Source organism: Amborella trichopoda, chromosome 1 (genome assembly GCF_054954075.1).
Source record: "Amborella trichopoda isolate Santa Cruz 75 chromosome 1, AtrichopodaSantaCruz75HAP2 v2.0, whole genome shotgun sequence".
Taxonomy (NCBI): Eukaryota; Viridiplantae; Streptophyta; class Magnoliopsida; order Amborellales; family Amborellaceae; genus Amborella; species Amborella trichopoda.
The window spans coordinates 4,312,853-4,328,719 of record NC_142336.1 but is presented as its reverse complement, the minus strand read 5'-3'; the positions used below and the strand labels follow the sequence as shown (position 1 = coordinate 4,328,719).

Below are 15,867 nucleotides of genomic sequence, written 5' to 3'. Positions count from 1 at the left end.
AAAGGAAATTATGAGGGATTATAATTTGCTGCAGTCAAAGATTGTCCCCTGCAACTACTATTCAAGGAAAGAACATTGGTAATTAAGTGTTGGTTGGCCAGCTATGGTGATTATGATGATGCAAATAATAAGTTGGCATTTACTATTGCTAATAATAATGATAATAAGTGGTTTGAGCCATAGTGGTTAGGGTTTAGGACTGGGGCTAGAGTCAAAAAGCTCATTCCATCTGACCCACTCAAATAACACTAACAATAATGCTAATAATGCCCCTTGATTTGGAGAGTTTAGGGGTTTCACAAAGAAACTCTGAAAAAATGGGATGATTATTGCATATCCTTTAACGGGAAAAGGGTGTGCTAATAATAATGATAATAAGTGGTTTAAACCTTAGTGGTTAGGGTCATGGACTGTGGGGCTACAGTCAAAAGGCTCAATCCATCTGACCCACTCAAATAACACTAACAATAATGCTAATAATGCCCCTTGATTTGGAAGAGTTTAGGGTTTTTTCACAAAGAAACTCTGAAAAAATGGGGTGATTCTTGCATCTCCTTTAATGGAAAAAGGGTGTCAGATCTTGTCTTGATCATGGTCAATGGGGGGCTCCCTTTATAGCACCTTTACTCTTATGGGAGCAACATTTTAGCTTAAATAAATTTAGGCACCCCAGGATTTTAAGAGTAAAGGGCCACTCTTGGTTGTCTAAGCAATGATATGGAACCCCACCATAGTAGAAAAAAGTTGGCAAAGATGAGTGCGCGAGCGTATGAATTGTGCGGTATGGCTTTGAAATGCGTCGGGAAATCAAAGTTTCAGTCGCAGGATATCATCGTTTTTATGATTTTAGCGCATCTACCCATCATGAGGATCTGTGTGTCTCCACCTCTTTTCTTTTCCTTTTTCTGATTTTCGGGGTTTTTCTTCATGGGAGCGGGTCAAAGGAAGAGATGGTGGTCGAGTCATGAGGACTTCCCGTGGCCATGGTCGGGGAATCGAGTGAGCAACTGCTGCAAGGCTCAAGGAGTGTGATGGAGGCCAAGCACTAAACACATGCTCCTTTCCTTGGCAATTTGTTGCTTAATTTTGACTAATCTTCAAAGAATTTGTTGCTTTTAGATGGATGGAGTTCATTATTTTTTATTCATTTGGTGGGTGAAGGTTGGTGGTTTTGAAAAGCTTGGTTCAAAAACCTTACATTCTGTTTTACACATATATACAACCACAAAATTTATTCTTTGTATGGTGAAATTCAAAAGTTTTAGAATGTTTATGGAAATGTATTTTGACAAGATTTCTTCTTTGTAATGGTAGGGCTTTTTTTGAGGGGTGTAAATTACAGGTATGTCTTGAGAAAATTTTGAATTTGTACAAGATCTGAGTGAAAACCTTAAATCCTTCAGTTATTTCTAGAGGTCAGGCTTCATAATGGAGGTAAAATAGTACATATTTACTGTTTATTCTTGTTCTAGTATCTGCAATTTATTGTGATAAGGGTTTTATTAAAACCCCAAGTAAAATGATTGCTAATTTATTGGCTTGTTGATTTATCAAAGACAATATCATGATGGGTTTGAAATTTCTCTTAAGAAGCCTTGAAAAAGCTTCAAAAGGAGCACTGCCCAAGGTATGAAATTTGTCCATTTCCACAGTAGTTTAAGGAAAAAAGCAACCCTTTATTTATTTATTTTTTTGGATTTTTTTTTTTTTTTATACCCAACCATATAGATAATGTTGTTCAAAATCACATCACATGTTATGAGTTTTTAGTCTAATATGGAGTGATGTCATGATAAGGGCACACTAGACAGAAAATAAGCTCCCACTAAGACACACAACTAGTGGGAAATGCTTGGAGCCTTTCTATGTGACAATTATTACACTTCTAATAAAATACAACAGGTTATACATACACACACTACCAAAGTGCACGTGCCACCTGGGGCAAAATGTCTGGTCGAGTTTCAGATTTAGACCCGTACACGACCCATTAGGTCCAATTTTTGGATTCATACTCAGACCCGGATCGGGTTTATCCCTTAGGTCCCAAGTCGGATCTGGGTCCATTTCTACCTCTACCCCGCATGTAGTTTTCTTTTTTAAAAGAAGTTAGAAGATTTTTATTAAAATATGTCTTTTTATATCATTTTTAAGTAAACTATTGCTTAAAGCAATGGGATGTGTTATATTTATAGTGGTGCATTGTTGCGCAGGTTATGTAATCTATTGCAAGTGGCTCAATAGATACCTTGGGAAAACTATAAGAATGTACAAGAACAACCCATGTGACTCGTATTGAATCAAAACAGATGAAACTTAAAAACTTAAATTTTATAAGTTGATTGATGATTTGATGTTACACTTAATTAAGATCCACAACTAATATTTGATTAATAGGAATTTACCAATTAATTTGATCATCAAAGTGTCAAGTAAATACATGAAAATGTGAGTTATCTTATGAAGACTTTTTATAAAAATCATTTTACTTGTGAATAAAGATTTATAATTTAAATTTAATCTTTTTATTAATTACGATATTGCTCAATTATAAATTTTAATTTGTAGTTTAAATTTATTTATTAAGTTATCATTATCCGAGCTTTATCTCAACTATTTAGGTTCGGTTATACGAAACTTGTCTTGCTATTCTGCTGAGATATCATTGAATAAGGATTCGCGATAAGGATGTGGCAAAAGTTTTCTGCTAGCCACCAAGCTAAACAAACCTTCTCATTTCTCATCAAGGATTGGGTAACTCATTTATTAATTAATTTTTAAAAATTTTCCATTATCAAATTATTTTATGATAATTTAACAATTTTTAGAATAAATATTTGGAAAATAATATAGATCTAGAATGTAATTAAATTGAATATATTGTTTTACTATACATTTCAAATGTTTTGTTTGTAAGGTGCTCCTTTTTAGTGAAACATATTATTAAATTGAAGAATAAATCTATTGTTGTTTTGTATAAAATTATCAAATTAATACATTATTATTTAATTAAAGAAGAAACCTTTTGTCTTTGGGAAAAGTTTATATAAGGTTGCAACCTTAAAATGTAGAATCACATATGCACCTCAAAAATTTATCAGAAATATTGTTTTAATGTTGAGAAGGCCGTCTAATCAATCATCTCGACATCGAGATCTATAAATATGAAAAAAAATAAGTTTTTGAATATCGGAAATAGTGCATCTTACAACACATTATCTAGACCTTCCATTTTCAAGATTTTTATATATTTATAGATCTACTTGATTTTAACCATTTTTAGAATTTAAAACTTTCTAATTAGGTATGAAAATAGATTTTAAGATAATATTAAGAATTTTTTAGAATAAAATTACATGTTATGATAAAAATTTAAGATACGCCTTAATTGGATTGTTTAATGTTGCAACTTTATAGAAACCGCACCCTTTGTCTTTTGGTATAAAGAGATTAACCACTTTAGAAAAAATTAAAAATTAAGATAACACGATGCATTTAGTGTAGTTTTTTTGCATTTAATTAAAGGAAAAGTTGTCCATGAGTCCGTGGTTGCACGAGTCAGCAGACTCAAGAGCGTCCATTATTAAGATGGACATTCTAAAAGGCACCAACTAAAACTATATATGAACGGTGTAAAACAAATCCCCCCAAAAAAGCACATTTTAAATTTTAATTTATTTTATAATTTTCATGGTCATCTTGATTTAGATTATGAATCCTTAAAATTTTGGATAAAAAATCCATGTTTAAGGTGCACTTTAGAAGGAGAACGCACGAGTGCTTAGGAGTTGGTTGACTCATAGTAACCCTAATCCTTAATTAAATTCTATAACTTTAAAAAACAAGTATTGAGTTTAGTCTGACACGTCTTTTAATAAATTTGGGATTGTCACTATTTATCTTTTGAACATAGAGGTCATAATCATTATTGAGACACAATTTTTATGAGTCCATGTAGAAATGAGTCACCTCTTAAAAATTTATTTTTGTTATGGATTTTTGGATTTAATTTTTAAGGACCTGTAATATCTAACATGGAAATCATGAATATGAAAAAAATAAATACATTTTGAAAAAAAAAAAAAATTGATTCACGTTGGCTGCACTGCATTTCTACAATATGCGATCTAGATGCAAATAGGTGGTCCATCTAAAAAATAAGTGTAACTAATAGTCCAAATGTTTTCTTAATATAATTATTATTTCTACTTTTTAATTTTATTTTTTTCTATATTCATGATCTCCATGTTAAAGATTATGTATTCTCTAAAAATTAGGATAAAATTATATTTTCAAATATATTTATCGCCAAGCCGGCATTTCTATAATATGCATGCTGGCTGCATAGAAACCGGGTCCTTTTGAAATTAGAAATAATAATAATATTAAGAAAACATTTGGACCCTTAGTTTCAATTGTTTTTAGATGGACCACCTATTTGCATCCATCTTTAAGATGGATGGTTTATACCTTAGGATCGCATATTGTAGACACAAAATGGGTGGTTGTAAGAGTGTCATTGAATCGACACAAAGTTCTAAAAAAAATATTCTCGGACTTTGTGACTCACACCCAGCCATCCAATTTGACATCTAATGAGTGAGAATGGTTGTGACCCCTATGTACAAAAGATAAAGGACTCGGTTAGCATGCAGCTAGCTCACATATTGTAGAAATGCATGCTTAATAATAAATATATTTTTTAAAATATAATTTGATCCTAATTTTTAGCAAATATATATCATGAATATGAAAAATAAATAAATTTGGAAAAATATAAATAATAATTATATTTAAAAACATTTGGACCATTAGTTACAATTGTTTTTAGATGAACCACCCATTTGCATCCACCTTTAAGATGAATGATTTATACCGGACCACATATTATAGAAATACAGTCCAGCTTGCATGAAACAATTATTCAAAGATAAATGATCTCTTTGTGGAGAATCCATAATAATTTATTACAAAATTTATGAAATATTTTATTTTATTTGAGTGCCAAAGGATTGTAGTCTTTTGGTACAAAGATGTTGATTATTTTGACAACAAAAAAAAAGTAATAAAAAAATATAGTTTAGATGAGGCATCTCATATCTTCATCCGGAAAGGAATTTTGGCAACATAAATCTTCATGTGGGCTCTAAAATCAATTTATACCGATAATCAAATTCAAAACTTAAAAAATTATATAGATCTTGCGGATATTTGAACACTTACTTTTAGGATGAAATGAATGGTCTAGATAATTTGTTACAGTATACACTATTTGTTAAATTGAGTTATAAGGTGAGGCTTTACTTATTTTGATAGAGCTGCTGCCCTATTAAACTATTTTCTTAATAGTATTAATTATTGAGGAACCTTTGGAGAATTCATTGCATACACGTGTGCCCATGAAATTCCGGGGTTGAAATTGAAACCATGGTCGGGCATGCACATTAAGGAACATATTATATACTTTAACTCCTCGAGAAAAAGACCTCGTTAATTAATAGTATTATTTTTTGGGATTGTTTGCAAATAAATTATTTATTTTTGTGAATGGAGGTTACAATCATTCTCACTCATTAGATGTCAAATTAGATGATTTGGATGAGTCACAAAATTCAAGATTTTTTATTTCTTTTTTAAACACTGTCTATTCACTGACACTCTTATAACCATCTATTTTGAAATTTAAGGGACGAGAATGATAGTGACATCCATGTACAAAAGATAAATGGTCTCTTTGTAAATAATATATATATTTTCTTTTCTTTTAGAAATTGGTCTTTAGAATGATATAAAACATCCTCTAAATTTGAGACCCTAAAAATACCCTTGGCTTGGTTTTGTCCGATTTTTTGAGGGAATACTTGAGCAGTTTGATTCTCCAGGAGCACAAAATTATTTGGCTTAAGATAAGTGAAAGACGTACAACTAAAACGGTGAGGCATATTTCATGCACGGCACTTATACACCACCCTAAGTCTAGTGGTTCGAGGTCAGTTCGATTCAGGGACCCGGATCACTTCTAGTCCAACTCAAAAAAACTTCAAGAAAAAGAGATGAGCTCAATTGGTTAGCGCTCGAGATTTGCAACATTACATCCTAGGCTCAATTCCTACAAAGATGATACTAATTTGATCACTTGTAAAGCTAATTCAAAACCCACTAAAATCTTTTATATATATTTAAAGGAAAAAGTTTTTATATAAAGTTGCAATTTAAATCTTTTATATACATCTAAAGGAAAAAGTTTTTATATAAAGTTGCAATTTAAATCTTTTATATACATCTAAAGGAAAAAGTTTTTATATAAAGTTGCAATTTAAATGGTATAATTAAGGCACAACTCAAAAATCCATCAGAAAAAAGCATTTTAGATGTTGGAATTAATCGTTTCGGCATCGAGATGTATGAAAAAAGAAGAACAAGAAGATTTCGAGTCTCGAAAATAATGCATCTTGCAACATATTATCTAGACCGTCTGTTTTCAAGATTTTCATGTGTTTATAAATCTACTTGATTTGAACTATTTTTAAATCTTTTATATACATTTAAAGGAAAAAGTTTTTATATAAAGTTGCAATTTAAATGGTATAATTAAGGCGCAACTCAAAAATCCATCAGAAAAAAGCTGTTTTGATGTTGGAATTAATCGTTTCGGCATCGAGATGTATGAAACAAGAAGAACAAGAAGATTTCGAGTCTTGAAAATAATGTATCTTACAACATATTTTTAGACCGTCTGTTTTCAAGATTTTCATGTGTTTATAGATCTACTTGATTTGAACTATTTTTTTACTTTAGAATTTTATAATAAGATATCAAAAAAGATTTTCAAGCCGTCCTACAAAATTTTGACACAAAAATTACATCTTATGATAAAATTTAGAGGTGCGCCTTACTTTGATCGTTTAAGATTGCAACCTTATGCAAACTGCACCTTATTTTAAAACACTATATCTACTTGTTGAATTGCATTTAAAATATATTGCTGAACATTTCCATTTAGCCAAAGGGAAGCATGTATTTCCTTCTTATATGATATATATTCTTCACACTTATTGAAGTAATCTAGGGTGCTTGGATTTAGGTATATAATTTTGAGAACTCGAGAGAATCCAAACCCTCTCAAATGTGGATACTCAGGCTAGCGGCTCCTCTCTCTCTCTCTCTCACTATCATAAGTATTCGAGATTTATCCCGACTACTTCGGGTCAGATACATTAATTTTGTTCAGTCATTTCGCTCCACTGATACTATAAGTTCAAGATTTATGATAAAATTTTAGAAAAGATTTTTTTTGACTGCTTACCTGACACAACCCAGCTCCAACTCCTTTATGAGATAGGATATATCTCTCTTCAAATGGACCCACCCGTGCTAAACCATTGGTTGTACTTTGGTGTTGTGTATGTGTGTGAAACATTAAACCAATGAAAAAGAGAGAGAAAAAGATGACAAAAAAAAAGACATTATTCTACTGCAAGAGAGTTTTTTTGTTCACCTGTTTATTCTACTACTATTAACTCTATACAAAGCCAAAATACACCACAGCTAAGCACCTTTTAAAGAGTGGAGATGTATAATGGAAATTGTATGGGCCAGATTAAAAAAATAATACAAATATATTTTGCCTCATAATTTTCATATGCATATTTATTTGTTTTATTGAGGAGGCTTAGGTGAGACCTAGATGTGAGCAAAATTTAGAATCCATCGTACCTGACTTATTTCATTTAAATAAAAAAAAAACTTTTCTTTAACGAGACTGTCTAATCGCTGATATGTTTTAATGATGTTGGATGTTGAGGAAGAGCACTCCAAATTGAGCTTAATTCGATATATATAGATAAAATAATAAATTAAAATATTTTAGTTGTTCTAAAAAAAGTGAGACTCGAATATAAAATATAAAATATAAAAATTTATATCTAGATTTCATGAGTAAAATGAAAAAATTATGAAAATTTAACTTTTCATGTAAGAAAAACACCGATATAAGGCGTCAACCTCATACCATAAGTGATGCGCATTTTTAAAACTTGCTATAAAAGATTATCTTGACACTAAAAAATCTTCATATCAATCATCTTGACCTCGAGATATATGGATATGAAAGAGTTGGTTTCAAGTCTTAAAAATAGTGTATCATACAACGTATCAGTTGAATTAACTATTTTCTAGTTTTTCAAATGCTTGTCTATCTATCGGATCCACACCATTTTTGTACCTTTTAATTTTTAGCTCATCGTAAAGTTTATACCCAATAGAACGAAATCTTCCAATAATAAGGTTTAGAGATGCATCTTACTTTGATTATTTAAGGTTGATGTAAATTTTTGTTTTCGCTGCAATATTGCTAGAGCGAGTATACTATACTTCCACTTGAACAAAGTGTACAACTCCCTCGGTCAATAGACCTACTCGGGAGTTTTTTGTTCAATCTGAACCATCGAAGAATCACTAGTTGACACTTAGATCTCACCATATAAAAATTGGACGGTCTCTGATCAACCTTTGAGACTTTCATTTTTCTAAGTGGATGATAGACTGTAAAAGTAGGATTTTTTTTTTCTTTATCGAGGTTAATTTTTGGGTTGAAGTAGTTGTATCCCCAAATTTGTAATTCTAAAATTAGTCCCAAGTTTGATCCGAGGGAGTAAATAGACAGCATACTCCGTGGGAGCATAATATTTTTGGGCATATTCTTACGGGTGAAGTTTGTTGAAGGTGTAAACCTTAAACAATAAAGGTGCCCCTTAAAATCTCAAGAATGTATTTTTGGTGCCAAAACCCATATCATGGCTTAAAAGTATTTTTTTAACCCCTATAATGATCTTGAAAGCTTCGAAAATGGTGTAAATCTAGCACATTAATGAGCATCCAAACATCTTAAAAATGGACTGTCCAAATAACATATTACACAATATACAATTTTTAAGACTTGTAATTCATTTTCTTTTTTGTATCCATATATATATATATATGATCAATTGGAGAATTTGTTAGGGATGAAATAATATTTTTTGATGGGGTTTTTAGGTACACCATAGCTCTACATTATAACGTTTTTTCCTAATTCTTTTTTCCCTCCAAAATTTGGGGAGGAATAGCATTTTTGTTATTTTCTCATCCTATTGAGGGCATTATTGGTATTTCCCAATCAATTTGTGGACACTTTTGTCCTTCTGGACTTCATTGTGTATGCCCATCTGATAAACCCTAAACCCTTCTCAGTTAAGTAGTGAACAAAGCAAAAAGCTTTTGCCAAAACTAGGGTTTTTGGGTGGTTCTTCTGTTTTTTGTTCACAGTTTCTTCAGCCATGGCCAAGAGGCTTATCCCCTTATTGAACCGAGTTTTAATTGAGAAGATCGTTCCACCCACCAAAACAAGTGCTGGTATTTTGCTCCCAGAGAAAACCACCAAGGTAGTTCGCCATTAAACCCCAAATAAACGCTGCTATTTCTGCAATCCTTTTCTCTTTTATCTTTGTGGGTTGATCATGTTGTTATTTATTATAATTGGGTATTTGGGTTGCAATAGTTTTAAGCTAGTAAAGGAATCCAAAACTCAGATGTGGTTTTCCTTCAATGGTTTTACGGGGTCATCTATTTGGATCGATAGAAGCGAATCTGTTTTCGTTTTGTGGTTTTTTATAGTTACTCTTATAGAGTTAGCCATTGAGGTGATATATCTGAATCCCTGATTAAATCTCATTTTGTGCGTTACTAGTTCCTTGTTGTTCACTGTTACAATTATCTCTGTGAGATATTTTGTTTTGGGCACTTTAAAGAACTAAATACCATCACCTTTCAACTTTACTGTTATGCATTCGCAGAAAATACTAAATTCATCATCTTTCAACTTTATTATCATGCATCAGAGAAAACAACCACATGTTTATAAAGCCTTACATTGTTATTATTTTATATTTTTGGCTGTCTTATTAATGTGGTTTTGCCTGCAGTTATGCAAAAATGATTTTTTTGTCAATAATCTTATATTGCAATTCTTCTATTGGATCAGTAGCTTTACTTATTTCTAATATGGTAATTTGGTGGGTCAATCGCCATTGTATAATCACAAATCCCATTATCTCATTTGCTTTGAGATAAAATCAAGTTGATCCTCATTAAACCTTTTTAAATTCCAACTTCTCTGCAAATTTTATTTTATTTTCGAATGCTAAATTTCAATTTAATAATTTGTACTATAATGGTACCGAAGTAGTTAAACTTCAGTACTGTTATAGTACAAATTATTAAATTGGAATTTATTTATGCAGATTGAGTTTTCCTTTATCCATTTTTAGTCAGTTAAGAAGGGCCCAGGAGCCATTTTTTCAGTTCTTTTCTGCTCATAAATACAATGGTTAGATCAAATTTTATAAGTCTTCTGATTGTTTATATGGGCAACCAAGCTCTTCAAGCACCATTTACTATCTAATTGGAAAAGATCCAAATTGGCTAGTCGTCTTTTTGGCTATTATGATTCAACGTTTTCTTCAATAGTTTATGTGACATTCACTTTTGTCGTTCTGATAGGATTACTTGGGAGGTAGAACAATTATGTTAGCCTTTTGGTTCCTTTTCTTTTTGTAGTATTTACATTTTCATTTATATATGTTATAATGTTGTATTTAATAATTTTAATTCCTTTGGTTCAGTTGAATTCTGGGAAAGTTGTAGCAGTAGGTCCTGGTCTTCGTGATCGAGAAGGGAACACCGTCCCTGTTAGTCTGAAAGAAGGTGACACTGTGCTTTTACCTGAGTATGGAGGAACTGATGTAAAGCTCGGCGAGAAAGAGTAAGTATTAGGTCTTCAGTTTTAAGTTTTTAATTATGACAGTTAACGATGTTTCTTATGGTAACCTAGAATTATCAGGTATTCTTTGAGCGATGCTGTAGTATCATGTGCTAATTACATAAATTTTGGTGACCAAACATCATGAAAACTGAAAGATGAACATTATGTAGACTACACATATTGTGACTAAGAATAACACTGTTATCTTTGAGCGAGTGCCCCATACATAGTTCCCATGGCTACTGATAAATACTCAACGGGCATGTGGTAAATTGCTAATGTGAATAAAAGACGTCCATGATTAATAAAACACAAACCAATAAATGTTATGAATGAGACAATAAGGTCCTGTGGTATTATTTAACTTAGCAACTATATACTAGCTTCTTTGTAATCTTTAAACACAATAGGAAAAATATTTTAGGAGAAGCATGTAAGGAAAAGTATGTGTGTATACTTGTTGTCATCACTTTTAGATCAACTGAAAGTTGGTGAGGGTGGACCATGGACTGCTAGTCTGTGAACTATATATGCTACCTGTGATGTACATAGCATGTAAATGACACTAAAAATATTATTAAAAATTTTGCATGTAGAATTTGAACAAGAACTAGTTTTAAGGTTTGACGCCTAATGAGACGTACTTCTTACATTATTTTAATTCATAAATCACGAGCATCATCGTATCAGGTATTTTTATGAACTAAGAAACCTGATTTTGATAAAATTTAATATTCGGACATTCTTGACATCAACCGCATTCATATTTAATTTGGAGTTATTGTGAACTTCAAAATTTGTAATTAGTATCGTTTAGTGTTTAAACTGGTGAGCTGGCTCAAAACCACCTAAACCTGCTTGGAACCCCCCCACCCTCCTCCCCCCGTTTTTCTTATTTTTTTCATTCTTCAATACAAAATAACTCCGGCGAGCCAGCTTGGGCAGTTCTGAGGTGCTTGGGACCCATGGATGACAATTTTGACCCACCAGTTCAGTTTTTAAAACACTGGTAGTGTTTATTTGTTTGTTGGGATTGTGTCACATAGTTGTGAACTTCATCTGCAGTATATTAATAATTTAAGACTCACATGATTTATAATATATTATGATATATTGGCTTTGGTGATATTCACAAAATTAAATGTGTATAAACTCAAGCATCTTGTCTATAGATCTTCTAGGTAGGCCAAAACCCAATATGCCTGGGACATCTCTATTGAAATCTAATGTGGTGTAGACTCATGCTCTGATAAGTTCATATGGAATGAATGTACTTCAAAGGGGATGTGCATTAGTGAGAGAGGATAATGTCTGCCTGGATTTTGTCTCTTGAAAATCAATTCCTAAACTTCTTTTCCTTTGATGAAAGGTTGAACTTCTCTTCTTATGCCTGTCTAAATGTGAATTTCTTTATCTTGTCCCTTGTCTCTTTCAATCTCGTGCTAATTGTTGGGAGTTTTTCCCATTCTTCTTTCTCACTGTCTCTTCTTCCTTACTGGCTAATTGTTGTGGATTTTTCTCATTCTTCTTTCTCGCACTCTCTTTTTCCTTACTGGTTTCAACTTTATATGGACATAGTGATTAAATTCCAAAACTTGAGGGTTATTGGTTATCCATCAAAATCTTCTTTTATCTACCCTTGGGAGTAAATTACTAATGAGAATTCCCATATGTGGTGTATAGTTAGTCGCTATTACAAACTAGAAGTCTCCATTTTTTCCCCTAACCAATCCATGAGAATTCCCATATACGGTCGTTGAATGTATTTTGTAATATTACATTAGAATTATTTAGTGTTATCCAATGATCCTAATCTCTTCATTTCCCCATAAACCAATCCGTTAGAATCCCCATACATGGCCCTTAAATGTATTTAGTAGTATTGCATTATAATTAGTGTTATCAAAAGTAGCTGTCTTAGCGATAGTTATCAAATGTGGCCATGTGGAAGTGGATGCACCCTTGGATGCAATGCATATACCTGCATACGCGGGCTATCGTTGATATGCCTGCATATGCAGTGCATCCCTCAACATGATACGCCCGCTTATGTGGAAACTTACTTGTGCGGAAAAGTAGCCACAATCAGGCGTGGGCAATTTTGTCGTTTCCTTCCCCTGTAAAGGAGGTAAATGGTGTCTTTTAATTTTCCTGTTTTTCTTTTCGTGGTTCTAAGGAGATTAAAGTGAAGAAATTAGTAATCATTTTTTTTTTTTTTTTTTTTTTTTTGAGAATTTGAAGATTTCTATAAAATTTGGGGCTTCTTTGGGTGTTCATTTTGCACATTGTTTTGAAAGACTTTGGGCGACTACATGGGAGACAAATACTAAATTAAAATGAGAGACAAATACTAAAATGAGTATCACTTAATGTAATGAGTTAGATGGATTAGTTTATTTTACATGTTGATTGCATTAAGGAATAAAGGCAAGAGATTTATCAATTACTCTACATAAGGCTATCAGTGACTCAGATGACACATGTTAGATCGAAATACTGAACTAAAATGCTGACCATAACATAGATCACACGTGATATTATTTCTGTTCTTGTATTTTATTTTAAAAAAACTATGGACCTCATCAAAATGCCTACTATAACATAGATCACACATGATATTCTTTCTGTTCTTGTACTTTTTTAAAAAAAAGGTATGGACCTCATCATAAGTGATGTGCCAACATCAAGGCATGTAGTACATTGGGCCTCACTAGCACCTCCATGTTGGATATTTGACAACCTTGGTCTTTGCTGAGACTAGGGCGCTTTTAGTTATGTAGAAAGGATTATGCTTTCTGGACTAATTCAAGGAAAGTAGCATTCTAGTGGACCTTGGAGTACTGGTTACTGCATTGAATGGGCCTTAATTGCGCTTTTGGTGCTGCAAGATAATTTCCCGTTGGATTTCAAGGGAATGTTCTACTCCCACTACGGCTGTTTGCTACTTTCCTGGACTTCAAAAATCAAAGAAAGTGGCACTATAGTGGGGGCATTGACTCCCTGTGATATTCCCCCCCTCGCCCCCAACCACACACACTCACAAAAAAAGAAGAGAAAATTACGTACGGACAATGTTTGCACCTGTGTATTACCAAATGAGTACATTTTTACACAAATTACTATGACCACCGTCCCCGTTTGGTGGCCCTCCCACAACTGTTGGCCCGTCCATCAATTACACTGGACAGGAGGGAAATACACATGTTTTCAAATGTTTATTATACATTGCATACAGTGTGTTTCTGCGGAGACTGTGCATCTACTTCCTCGGTCAAAACACCTAGCTACATTGAATTTTTTAGTCAAATTTTGTGAACCATGTAGCAATTACTAGATGATTATTTTTAAAAGAAAAACTTGAATTTTGAGTTTTATGGCACTTAAATCTAGCCCTTCAAATATTGGACAGTCTCTATTCAATCTTGAGGCATTATTTTTCTTCTAGTTTGCTGAGATTATTCTATAAGTTGTATAGTTTATATGCGCAAAATTTAAGATCAAATTTAAGATATAAAAGGTATCCCTAGCATGTATTTTGGTTGAGGGAGTAAATACATGGTATACTCCCATTGGAATAAAAAACATTTGAAAACATTGTGTATTTCCCTCCTGTCCAGTGCTAATTGCCTGACAGGCAGGCAATTGTAGGGAAAAAAAAGGGCCCCCAAAGGGGAGGGGGGTTTGGGTTGGGGTTTATGATCATGGTAATTTATGCAGAAAATTTACTCATTTAGTAATAAACAGGTGGAAACAGTGTCCATATGTAATTTTCTCAAAACATTAGAAAAAAGGTTGAACAACGCCTTCATCATGTGGAGTGGAGTTTGTGGGGTATTTTTTTTGTTTCTGCATAGTTTTTCAGGATACCTTGCATTTCAAAAGAATCTTCTTGATTCCTAGTATTTTATTTATTTATTATTGAATGAATTATCTTCCCACTAAAACCATGTGATTTTCTCTATGTTTGTGTCCATGTATGTATTGCTTTTTCAAAAAGCTGTATATGTATTTTTTTTTCAAAAAGCAAAGTGAAGGAAGTGTCGGCTCTCTTTTATCTTATAAATCTTCAAATCTAAAGCTGGTTCTCTTCCTGAAAGCCTTAGGTGAACAATCATCTCAGTATATGCTTATATACTAATGTCCACGTCCTCTGTGTGTGTGTGTGTAGGTGAACAATTATCTGAGTACATGCTTATATACTAATGTCCATGTGTGTTCTCTGTGTGTGTGTGTATAGGTGAACAATTATCTGAGTACATGCTTATATACTAATGTCCATGTGTGTTCTCTGTGTGTGTGTATTGGTGAACAATTATCTGAGTACATGCTTATATACTAATGTCCATGTGTGTGTTTCATGTTTGAAGGATGTTCGTGCTTCCGTTTTCCAGTACTACTGTGTTTGCAAACTTAATTTGTAACCTAATTTTACTGTTCTCAAGTTTCTTTGCTCATCTAACAATGTTTTTTCATGCTTGGATATGTTCTCAGGTATCTCTTATTCAGAGATGAAGACATATTGGGCAAATTACATGAGTAGTATGACCATTGCAGTAGCCATTTATGTGTTTTGTGGAACTCCTTGGATCTTGGAATGGGTTTTTGCTTTCTTCCATTTTATAAGCTTGGGGGAAAATGGTGGGATCTAAGTATTTAGGTGATCAATTGAGAGTATTTTGGCAACCAAAATCAGTTGTAGCGGCGTATCTGTGTTTGCGAACTGAAGCAAAATCAGTAGAACGATAAGACTTTATTGGCAAATCGAATTGAGAATAGTAGTTACAATTTGTTTAATAATTAGGATCCCAATTAATTGAGAAAAGGTTATGATGGTGAATTTGTTTAGTATCCATAGTTGGTTTATATGCAGATTTACATGCGCAACAATTGAGAGAGAGATTACACATTTTCTGGGGGAAAAACCCGCAAGGGAAAATATACAATGGGACTGTTTGTCTTGAACACTTCATGTTTGATGAAATCAGATGGCTAAGGGTGTTGTAATAGCTTGTTCACATGCTAGATTGGGGAGTGTCATTTCTCCACAAAGTCCTCAAGACAATTGA

At 32.7% G+C, this 15,867-nt stretch overlaps 1 protein-coding gene across 1 annotated transcript; it reads left to right on the top strand.

The window, feature by feature from the left end:
- The first annotated feature begins 9,260 nt into the window (after window positions 1-9,260).
- On the top strand, window positions 9,261-15,638 carry LOC18427147 (10 kDa chaperonin, mitochondrial). The gene is made up of 3 exons (XM_006836202.4): window positions 9,261-9,422; window positions 10,662-10,801; window positions 15,293-15,638. The coding sequence occupies exons 1-3, from the start codon at window positions 9,318-9,320 to the stop codon at window positions 15,339-15,341; spliced, it is 294 nt and encodes a 97-aa protein (XP_006836265.1). The 5' UTR covers window positions 9,261-9,317; the 3' UTR covers window positions 15,342-15,638.
- Window positions 15,639-15,867: the final 229 nt, after the last annotated feature.